General features: G+C 30.5%; 2 protein-coding genes across 2 annotated transcripts; one reads left to right on the forward strand and one right to left on the reverse strand.

The window, feature by feature from the left end:
* The first annotated feature begins 631 nt into the window (after window positions 1-631).
* On the forward strand, window positions 632-3,428 carry LOC107948743 (ras-related protein RABA1f). The gene is made up of 2 exons (XM_016883375.2): window positions 632-932; window positions 2,674-3,428. The coding sequence occupies exons 1-2, from the start codon at window positions 712-714 to the stop codon at window positions 3,104-3,106; spliced, it is 654 nt and encodes a 217-aa protein (XP_016738864.2). The 5' UTR covers window positions 632-711; the 3' UTR covers window positions 3,107-3,428.
* Window positions 3,429-4,362: 934 nt separating this feature from the next.
* On the reverse strand, window positions 4,363-6,487 carry LOC121227915 (xyloglucan galactosyltransferase XLT2). Its single transcript, XM_041110859.1, has one exon. It carries the CDS (start codon window positions 6,017-6,019, stop codon window positions 4,454-4,456), a length of 1,566 nt encoding a protein of 521 aa, XP_040966793.1. The 5' UTR covers window positions 6,020-6,487; the 3' UTR covers window positions 4,363-4,453.
* Window positions 6,488-12,221: the final 5,734 nt, after the last annotated feature.

The following is a 12,221-nucleotide window of genomic DNA, read 5'->3' on the forward strand; positions in this document are numbered from 1 at the left end:
TGAATTTAATTAATATAATAATAAATTTAATTTAATTAATATAATAATAAATTTAACTCTTATAACTTACATGTAAATATTGAGATTAGATTTAAATTTTTTAGAATTAAAATAAATTTTAAAAAAAATATAAATCTCGAAAGGTAAATTTATTAATCGAAGAAAGACATTAATATTGTGATTAAAAAGAAAATTTTCTATTACCTTTTCTTAAGGTTTAGTACATTGTTTTTTAAAAAATATATGTATATCAAATATAAAACATTTCAATTTTCGAAAATCCAAAAAATATATATTCATATAATAATTAAACACATATATTAATTATTATTTAATGTTTTAACTTCACTTACGAAATTAAAAATTAAAAATTCCACAATAAAAAATCAAATATATATAGAAGGCATATAGTTTTTTGGAGTTTTTTTTTCTTATAAATTGATTTGTATTTAATTTTAATTAAATATATTATTAAAAATTATTAATATATTTACTTTTAAAAACGTATTGTGAATTTTAATTTTATAAACGAAATCACGAAATTATTTTTTTAAACTGTAAAATCTCAATTCAAATAGAAAAAATTAAAAAAAATTCTTTTAATATATATTTAAAAATAAATAATCTCTTTAATGCCACTAATCTCTGCTATTTTATAAAATTTCTTCATAATTAAAATTCCGGTAAAAGAATCCGACCCGGCAACCCGACATGGCAGCGTATAGAGCGGATGACGACTACGATTATTTGTTTAAGGTGGTGTTGGTCGGAGATTCCGGCGTCGGGAAATCCAATTTGTTGTCGAGATTTACTAGAAACGAGTTTAGCCTTGAATCTAAATCCACAATCGGTGTCGAATTTGCCACCCGAAGTATTCGGGTCAATGATAAAATCGTTAAGGCCCAGATTTGGGACACTGCTGGACAAGAAAGGTAACATTTTTTTGAACTTTTTTTTTTTTAATGATTTACTGCTATTTCTCAATTGCTTTGTTTAGGTTAATGGGGTTTTGGAATTTGATAGATTTGAGGAAAATGAGGTGTTTTCTAGTTTCTGCAACTGCATTGGGATGGTAGAATGCTTGGAATTTTGGTAGCTGAGAAAATGTAGGAAAATTATACTCTCATTTTGTTTGTTTTCTTCTATGTTCTTTTCTGAAAATTTGAAGTATTGGAGGAAAATGTGGTGGTTCGAGATTAGCTTCATTCCTGATTTCTCTTTTGAATTATCCCTATTTTCTCATTTTGAAACCTAAACTTTTTTGTCCACTTTGGTACAAAAATATCATTTTATCTCAATTTGGCCCCCAAATGGATGATGTCATTAGCTATATGTCACGTTCTTATTTACTGACATAGAGATGCTTGGGTAAATTGTGACAAAATGATAGTTGAAGTATCAAAATAGATAAAAATGTTTAGATACTAAAGTACTAAAACGAGTATAATTTAAGGGCTAAATCATGAACTAAACCTTCTAGATTACTGTCTTGGTTTGGTGAAGGGAGTATTGGGAATTTAGTTATCCGTTTGGATGCCGAGAAAATTTTGGAATAAGGGGCATTCAGAATTTCCTTTTTCTTTTTAATGTTCAAGCAAGTGGACTTGGATTTTGGTTATTTGGTGAAAAGTAGTTCTTCCTTTTCTTTTTTTTTTCCCTTTATAGATTGGTATACTGATAAAAACGTATTTGAAAGAAAACTTAGCATGATGCAAATTCAATTTGAAGTGCAAAATAGTATGTTGTAGGTTATATACAAAAATCCCAGAGTTGGTTTACTAATGGATGAATTGAAAAGAACATGACATTTGAGTCTAATTGATAAAAGTTGCAGCTTTGATCCATTAATCAAAAGGTGGTAACAAACCCCATTTTTCCTAAAACTCATAGTTGAATCATTAACTGTATTTGTAAACATCATTAGAATATAGGTATATTGAAGAGGATATCATTTGTTTGTCTATGGATAATTTTATTCTTTTGTCTTTCCTTTAGAAGGACTTGTATGAAGAACACATTACAAGCTTGTTCGGAGGGCATCTCTTCTACTCTAACTTTGTGTATCATGCATGAGCACCAAAAGATGGCTTGTGTTGCTTACTCCAATATTTTCAGTAGAACATTCGAGTTGCATTGATCATTTTCTCAGTGATGTTTCTCTGGGGAAAATATACTGAAGTGAGGTTTCACAATATCATATATTCTATTGATTTGAATTTTGTATTGGAAATGTACTTCATTTTCTACATTGACAGCCCTAATGCGTTTTCTAATAAATAAAAATCTATATTGAGTATGTGTAGAGCATGAAATGGAAACTCTGTGTTCTCTCCTTGGAATCAAGTGTCTTGGGGCCTAAATTTCTGGTCGGCTGTGCTGCATTTTATTATAAATTGCTTGGTTGATCATGGAATATTTTCGTTGCGATGAACTAGTCAAGGGTAAATCATAAAATTGCAGTTCTTGATTGTACTTTTCTTTGATGATGAAAACTCAATACAAGATTCTGATTTTAGTTCTTGCCCTGCTTGCAGTGTTATTGGTGTAAAAGGGTAATATATATGATTTTCTACGATCATTTGAGTTATGAATGCCTGATATACAGTTTCACCTATGCATGTGTGAGATTTATAAGCTTTCCGAGAGTTGATTACTTGTTGTATTCTTTTCTAGATACCGGGCAATTACAAGTGCATACTACCGAGGAGCTGTTGGTGCCATGCTTGTCTATGATGTCACTCGACGGGTCACGTTTGAGAATGTTCAGAGATGGCTGAAGGAACTACGAGATCATACAGATTCTAGCATCGTGATTATGCTCATTGGTAACAAGGCCGACCTGCGACATTTGTTTGCCGTTACCACCGACGATGCTAAGGCCTTTGCCGAGAGTGAAAACACCTTCTTTATGGAAACATCTGCCCTTGAATCTACAAATGTTGAGCATGCATTCACTGAAGTGCTAACTCAAATACATCAAGTGATCAGTCGAAAAGCGCTCGAAGGAGGGAATGATCAAACAACATTGCCCAAGGGACAAACCATCAATGTCGGATCTCGGGATGATGTTTCAGCTGTGAAGAAAGACGGCTGCTGTTCTGCATAATTGTTAGATGATTCCGAGTGTCCAAATTTACTTCCTCATTAAGCACAAGCTTTCCTCGCCGTGATCTTTCTCGAGATCTTTCGTTGAAGATGAAGAAATCACAGCATTCCAGGGATTTCCTTCATTCATTCGATTTCAGTTCCTTTTTCATGGTTCTTTAGGGTATTTTTCTTCTTCATGTAATGTTCCATTCCATAGTTTTTGTTGTATTTGATTGCTTTAGAATACATAGTTTGTTCAGACAGATCTAGTTTTAGTATTTTAAATGATTTTCATTAGTTGTGGAGAATAAATTTTAAATTAGCTATCATAATGTTTTTGTATTTTCGAAGGAGTATTTTAAGTAATATAACAAATAAATAGGGATAATTTAGGTATTATACATAATTTAAATAATTTAGTGCAACTATATACAAATTTCATTTTTGATTTAATTATACATATTTAAATAAATAAAATACATCAATTTATAATAAACATGGTGACGTTATTGTTTCTTTTATTTTAAAAAAATAATGTGTATATAAAATATAAAATTTAATTTTATAAATTAATTTAACCTATAAGATACTTTTTTTAATAAATATATTACAAGTTTCTGAATTTAAAATTTTTAAGTCTATTTAAAATTAAAATTTTAAATACCATTTAAATATTTCTAAATTTATAAATATATTACAGGTTATTTTTTAAAATAAAAGAAACACTAATTTAGCAATAAAAGAAACAATATAAAATATGTAATCAAGCTTGAGAAATAAAAAAGATAACAAAACAAAGAGGGGTTAATATTGGAATATTACCATCCCCTGTTGCAATATTACCATCCCGGTGAATTTGAGCTTGGCCGGCACCTAACACCCATTTTTTTTTTATTAGATAATGGATGTCAGCCATTAGGGTATTATCACCCAATTTTTTTTGAAAAAAATATACGGGTGTTCTCCAGAACCCTAAAAATCATTTTTTAGTAGAAAAAATTAGTGATGTTAGCCCTCTAATCTTCATAACTCAATTTTACTATTTATTTCAAATAATTTAGGTGATTACTTTTGAATTACCTAAAATAACCTCCGTTTGACATCCAAAGAGACGCAGTTTTGTGAAAGCTCCTTCCCTCTCTCTCATGTCATTACACATGCTTCCCCACTCCCTGGGTCTCATGCTTCTCATTCTTTAGTAAAAGGGCAAAGGCTACATGAACAACCTATGACATATATCCAACCCCAACCAACAATTTAGACCTGCAATAAAAGTAATTCTAATATATTGTTGGTTTTATTATATATGGATACAAAATTACAAATACAAGGACATGGCAATGGCAGCAATTCTCTTCCAAATTTATCATTTCCATTTGTGTCCAAACTGCTTTTGCTCCTTAATTCTCTTCAATGCTCCTTCAATAGCAACATCAAATGCATCCTTTATACTCTCTAAACCCTCTTTTGGTTTCGCATAAACTAGTTTGGGAATATACTCAATCACTTTCTCCCTTATTTTCTTTACCTCTTCTTTACTGTAACTTTCAAGCACGCTTTTGATTGATGTCCCGTTCTTCACCTCGTTGCGGTGGATGAAAACTGAGTAACTCTTGGGGTCGCTGGGTAGAAACCATTGGTACTGAAGATATGCCGTTCGATGCCAGAAGAAAACCGGGATGGAACCCGCTACCATGCAATCAAATATTGACCTGCGGGTGAAGCTATCGCCTCTTGGCTGCAGGCAAAACTCCGAATCCAAAAACGCCTCCAGCACCAGGGAAGTTCCGTTTGAGCAGCGGGTGCCTGCACAATCCACGGCTCGGCATAACCCCGACACGTTCATGCATTGCCTCAACAGCAAGCTTCTGAAATCATTCTTGATGGTGTCACGTGGCGCTCCGGCGAAACAAAAAAGGGTTTTGCGGTTACGGTTACGGACGAAGTCTTGCCACTCTAAGACGTCGGAGTCCGATCTGGGGTGGAATCCGGTGGGGTAAGGCACAGCGACGTCGAAATAGTCCCAAGGGTTTCGTTCAATCAAAAGACGTGTGATGTTTCTCATGCCTGGCAAGTAGATGCATTTGGAGCCCCAGTCTTCGTCTTTGGTCCGCCGGAAATCCCATGTGATGCGCCCCATTGTTATGAAATGATCCCACCCACCGGAACTGTTCCAATGCGGCTGCTCTTGAAGCCATTTCAATATCATCTCGCAGTACCTATCACGATCTTTCCATCTATACTTAAACCATAAGTATTTCCCTACGGCGAGTCCTGCGTAAAACGGGATGTAAAACGCCGTCGCGGAATCCGGTTCCATCGTACGACACTTGTAGTTTAAAATGCGATTGTGGTAAATGATCTCCATGGCGAACTGGTCGGTCCAGTACCATGCTGGAACCAAATCCTCGGGTATGACGCCAGACAATCCCGTGGCTTTGCTCCCGAATCCGTCGTTGGATAAAGCCCTGCAACGTGAATGCCAAGGGTCCAGCTCGACGCAGTTATCCAATAACTCCTGGTTGAAAACAGCCGGCAAGTTGTAGACGAAAATACGACGGAATGAGCAGTTGTGGGGCGGTGAAAAAGAGGAAGAGGGCGACGTGGATGAAATGTTAGGGGGGTTTTGGAGGAGATGGTGATGAGGATGGGAAGGGAAGTGGGAGCGGCGATGGGAGAGATGGAGGGTGCGAGCCATGAAAAGGATGATAATCTGGAGAGAGATGATGAAAAGGAGGAGCCATAAGCGGACGTGGTTGGGTAAGAAGAAATAAGGCTGGAATTGGAGAGAAGAGGAAGAGGGTTTGCGGTCGATGGCAGAGAGATAGGGGGGTTTGGGTGATTTAGGGGAGGCGGTGGTGGAGTTTGGAAAACAAGGAGAAGGGGGTTTGGGGGTGGGGGGGGTGGTGGTGGTGGTGGATGTTGGAAGCATCAAGATGGCTTTTGCAGCAGCTTTCCTGGAAGTAAATTAACCGAAAATGATGGCGTGAGTGACAGGGAGAGGATGGTTTTCGAGGGCTCTTACGCTTTGTGGTTAGTTTTACAGATTAACGGGGAGACGGACTGAGTTTTTAATATTTTGATAAAAAAACATTTTTTATTAACATTTATTTTTTAATTAGATAAATATTAAAATTACATACTAATTTTTGATTTAATATACAATTTAATACGTAATATTTTATTTTAATTCAATCATATATATTTAAAAAAACAATTACATCTATTTATTATTATTTTAAAAAATATATGTCGATTGAGTCTTAATTTAATTAGTATTGATATTGTTATCAGTGTAGAAAGATATAAATTTAAATACGCTAAAATATATTATTCTCAAATAATTCTAAACATTATATCAATAAATATAATAAAATCTATATTAAAATTAATGTTAAAAAAATATACATTGCATATTTTTATAGATACATAAACCAACAACTATTAATTATAATTTCTTTTAGCTCTCCAAGAAAAATCACTTCTTTTTCATCTAGTCTTTTATTTATTTTTTATTTTTTGTCGAAGTTAAATTATCAATTATATGTATTAAAGAATGAATGTAATTTATCGTTTATTTTTATAATTTTTTACTTTACAAAATTTATTTAAACTTTATATAAATATATTAGCAAATTAGTTTATGTTTACTTTCTTTTCTTCGAAATTAAATATTTTAATGGGATATTCCACTCAATTAATTAAACAGCTTCCACATTTACAAAAGTATACAATTCTATGTTGAGGTGTTTATAGTTTGGTTAAATTTGAATTAGTCGATCGAATCGATTTAATTCGGTTAATTGATTGGTAGTCGAAATTTAGTTTTGTCGGAGATCAATTAATACTTTTTGAAATTTCGATTATTGGTTAATTTGGTTCGAAATCGGGTATCTAATTAAAATAAATAATATATATTATATATAATATACTTTTTATATTAGCAATGTATTTTTTGAACTACTATTTTTTTATATTAATTGAATTAAATAATATATATTATATATAATATATATTTTTGAACTATTAAAAAAAAGAACATTAACAATGTATTTTTTATATGTTTTATACTTATTTTAACAAAAAGAGAAAAATAAATAAATTTCGGTTAACTGATCGAATTAATAGAAATATTTCGGTTCGGTTAATGTATTTGAAAAAAAATTTGATTCGATTAATAGTTAAAATTTATATATTTCGAGTAATTCAATTAATAGTAATTCTATTTGATTAATAACCGAACTGACCGTTTAAACATCCTTAATTCTATGGAATAGTCAAGCCCAAACCAATTATTACCATTCCTACAAAGCCCTATGTGGCACAATCAATATCTGTACATAAACTAGTGATAATATGCATACATATATCTATATAAATATCAACTAACTGAACTCTAACCTTTACAAAAAAAAAAAAAACCTTAATCTTCAAATAAAGATGTTCATGAGTTGAGCTGGATTAAATTATATAGTGATATTAGCTCACCTTATACTTGCCGTAATTTAACTCGACTTGAAATACAATCCTCAAATTTTGTTCCAGCACAACTATATTTAAAAATAACTAACTCAAACCTATTTTAAATTTATCCATATTATTTTTCAATTATTAAAAAGCATGTTATGTTTAATTTAATATTTTTTATTATTAAAATTTAAACATAAATAACATATTTTATAATATTAACATTATAACATTATATATTTAATTTAATTTTATATAAATTACATAATATATAAAATAAAATAAAAAATATATTACAAAATAAAAAATGAGTTGAGCTCGAGTTTTGAATGTTGGAGCCTAAACTCAATCATGTTTTAAACGGGGTTAAAATTTTTTTACCAAGTCTATTTTAGGCCTTATACTTTTGTCCAAACTTCCAATATTTCAGGCAACTTTCAAATATGGGTGAATAGCCCTGCTTGTGAACAGGTTTATCTCCAAAATTTTTTGTGAAAAACACATAATTAATGACTAAAATTTATAACACTAGTAAAAAGATAATATATTATATATAAAATTACAGTTAGAAAATAATATATCATATATAAATTTTACATTTTAAAAAATAATAATATTTTAAAAAGTTGGATAGCTTTTTTTAATAATTTAAAGTTATATAAATAAAGTTTAAAATTGTAAAAAGCCCTCAAATTTTTAAAAAAATAATTAAGCCACTACATTTTTTTTATTCAATTAGGTATTTGAACATTCAAAATGCATCACAAATTTTTGTACTTAATTGGGTACTTAAACTACCAAAATGCATAAAAAAAGACATTTGACCATTAATTTTAATAGTTGACCGTTAAAATTAACTGTCTCTATTTTATTTTCCAATTAAAGTTAACATATGTCATAACTACTGCATGACATATGGCAATAAAAAATAAAAAATAATAAAATTTATAAAAATTATTAAAATTTAATAAAAGAATATAAAAAAATATTTAAATTTTATTAAAAATTAGAAAAAATAATTTATAAAAATTATAAAATATATAGAAATGTAGAATTTTTTTATAAAATTTTATACAGTAGTAAGAAAATTATAAAAGATGTCTTATTATAAAAAATTAATAAAATTTATTTTGTTAAATTCAAGTTCATTATACTATCATATTTTTAGTGACATGACTACTAAATTAGTATTTTTTATTTCAAAATATTAAATCAACAAATTTAGTAAAAAAATTAACAGTATTAATAATTAGACTTAAATTTTAAAATCTAAACAATAGGAAGATTAAGTTTCTAAAAATATAAATATAAAGACTAAATTTCAAATTTGTAAAGTGTAAGGGACTTACGAGAATTTTAACCCAAATTCTTATATACTTAAGTCTCAATCCACAATTTCCGTACAGGACTTCATTTGTTTCGAGGCTTTAATGGCATCCAGCTCACTGAGGCAGTCAACAATGTACGCCTTTCATCACGGAAAAGATATTATCAGTTGACAACCGCAAGTCAACAAAAACTTCAGCTTTCACAACAAAAATTCATAGCTTTTTCAGCTTGTTTTAAAGCAAAAGAATCAGTTCATCAGAAGCAACCTCCCCTTTTTTTATTTTTAATTTCAATGGATATTTCTCCTTCTTCTTGCTGCTGTTTACTCCTCATTCTTATCCATGGCTTAATGTTGCAAACTTGTGAAGCTAATCCAACACTTCCCCCAATGACTCAACTCTCTGCTCAAAACAAGGTGGTCATCATCGTCAGAAGAATTGGGAAACCGATCCCTACAAGGCCTCCTTCTCCAAAGCTTAATGGCTCTAAAGGAATGTTTGTTCCTCCAGGACCGCCTCCAAGACATTTGTTGCTCGCTACACCATAGACACCACCGCCTCCATGTATTTCCCTTTCTTTTTCATCCCGTCCCCCATGAATAATTGTGTAATTTTTACATTACATTACTTTTAAGAAACGAAGTTTTATATATTTGAAAATTAGATTTTATTATCAACAAATATATTTGAGTCATTTTGATATTATCATAGAAAGATCAAAGGGAAAAAATGATTGCTGGAAGTTAATATTAACAGCATGGGGCTGCATGATGGAAGTCTGTACAATTATAGATAGTTACAGAGCCAAAAGGAATCGTGTTAGATATCTGCAAGTTCATGTACAAAATACTCGACAGTATCGATTCCATTTGGTGGAGGGATAAATCAGAAGACATCAAGCGAGCTTACTCCAGCTCCGATTGATTCTGCCAGTCATTGGCCAAGGCAGAGGGGGCAGACAAGGGCAGTAGTCCCTTAAAAAGGAAAATTATGTTTTAACTCTTTAAAATTTATAAAATTTACTGGTAAAATTATAATTTAATCTAAAAAGATGATACAAATTTGATTTAATCATTCTAAAAACTATAAAACTATAAAGAATTAACTCTCATAACATATATAACTTAATCTTAATCCCTCCAAATTTTTTTGACTTCCCACTTGTTTGCCACCATCAACCATTTTGCAACCTTATTATTGCTTTGCCTTATTAAAGTCTCACCCCATGTTTTATACATCCTTGGACCCTGCATACGTTCTTCACCAGCAGCCGCTTCCTTAAGCAACATGCACGATATTCGTGTTTGCAATTGATAACTCTCGTATTTAGAGTTATGGTAATATAGTTTTTATAGTATTCTACGAGGTATATTGAGCACGTAGGTTAATTTTTATTGTATTTTATAATTTTTAGATTAATTATATTTTACCTGGACTTTGTTTGATTTTTATTAATTTTAGAATTGTCATTTCTCTCTCTATTGTAGGTCCCAAATGAGGAACGAAAAACTTGATCCATAAAGAGTAAAAAGTAGTGAAGATGAGTCTTCCGCTCCACTAGATTTCAGTGCAGCAGAGCAAAAATTTTCAAGTCAGAATTTTCAAACAGCAAGTTGTCTTCTCCGTTGCAATTTTGCGTACGGTGGAGTGGAACAATTAAAGCCCTAAAATTAAGAGATGACATGATTTAAGAGGAAAAGAGAAAAAAAGAATAGGGGATTAACTTGGAAGCTAAGAAACAAGACAAAAAGACTCGGAGCATTCGACCTTAGTTTTATAATTATTTTTTATATAGATTATTTCTTTTTTACCTTTTCTCAATGCAAATTTGTTTTGGATTTCTTTTTATGATGTTTTCTTAAATCAACTTGAAAACTTTGTTTTCTTGGAATAACGATGGATCTTAGGTCTTAGATAATTAATTATTTTCTTTTCAATTGTTTTGATTTGTGTTAATTATTTATTTAGTCAATGCTTGTTTAATCTGCTTGCCTAATTACCAAGTTGTATTAATTTTATAATCTTTTTTTTCTTAAAAGAGAAAATTAAGATTTAAATTTCGATTGAATAAATTAGGATTAACTTTAGTAGCATCGACAAATTAGTTTTGTGGCTAGAATAAGAATATACTTGATGCCCTAATTAACTCTGTCGAAACTATTTTTTTGAAAACGGGAATCGACTTTGGTTTTGGAAATGGAAACGAAAATTAGAAATCGCCATCAATCCTTTTTTGTTTAGGTATGATCGGATCACTAAGAAGTTTGGTCATTTTAATAAAACATTTTGGTTTACTAAAACAACGATTTTGGTCTACGAAATTGGATAAAACGGGTTCGAGAGTCGGTTATGTGAGAGGAATGATTAGCACCCTCATAACGCCCAAAATTAGTACCTAATTGATTAATTAATGTCTTAACGTCGAAAATTGAAAAGATTTAGAATAAGTTTTGAAATACGATCCCTTTTTATGAATGTTTGGATGTTTTGAAACAGATATTAAGATTCTCTTGTTTCGAAGAAATAAAATATCACATCCAGCACATAGGACACGACATTTCAAATCCTCAATACCAAAATCATCTTATGATTTCCAAAACTCATGAATTGAAATTTTAAAAAGGATATTTGGTTATTCGGTCAAACGATAAATCGAGACCCAACACGTAGGGCACGATTTCCTGAAATTTTCAAACATGAAATATTGCCTTATTTGCAAAAAATCTTATCTCGAGGTAATAAAACATCATATCCAGTAAGTTAGGGCACAACACTTCGAATCTCAGAGAGTAAGCATTTTATTTAAAACTCGTATTGTGATTTAAAAGAATATGTCGTTATTTAGATTAAACGAGAAAAATCGAAACCCAGTAAGTTAGGGCACGATTTGCTCGAATTTCCAAACACAGAATATTGCCTTGTTCTCGAAAATCCCTTTTTACACTTTTTTTTAAATAAAAGAGTTGACTATCTAATCAAAAAATGATTGATGAGACTAAAATATCCAAATGGCCTATTATGGATATAAAAATATGACTCTTGAAATGATTTTAATGAAGCAAAATGAAATGAAAACATCAAACATGGCATAATAATTCACGAACAAAGTGTTACAATGATAAATCACAAAGACATGAAAATACGAATAAATAAAATTTGGTAATAATCGCAGAACACACATTATTCTGATATCAATATTAACACTCAAGAAATGGAACAAAATAATATGTAAAATAATTTGAAGTAAATAGCATAAAACAATTTACAAATAAGTAGTATGTAAAATAATTTAGAACAAATAATATACAAAGCAATTCAAAATAAATAATTTACGAGATA

This window comes from Gossypium hirsutum, chromosome A04, assembly GCF_007990345.1.
Source record: "Gossypium hirsutum isolate 1008001.06 chromosome A04, Gossypium_hirsutum_v2.1, whole genome shotgun sequence".
In the NCBI taxonomy this organism is placed as follows: Eukaryota; Viridiplantae; Streptophyta; class Magnoliopsida; order Malvales; family Malvaceae; genus Gossypium; species Gossypium hirsutum.

Excerpts from the sequence above, each read along its gene's own strand:
- LOC107948743 (XM_016883375.2), top strand. The coding sequence starts at position 712 with ATGGCAGCGTATAGAGCGGATGACGACTACGATTATTTGTTTAAGGTG. Across the intron at positions 933-2,673 it reads GACACTGCTGGACAAGAAAG|ATACCGGGCAATTACAAGTG; the intron begins GTAACATTTTTT and ends ATTCTTTTCTAG.
- LOC121227915 (XM_041110859.1), bottom strand. The coding sequence starts at position 6,019 with ATGCTTCCAACATCCACCACCACCACCACCCCCCCCACCCCCAAACCC.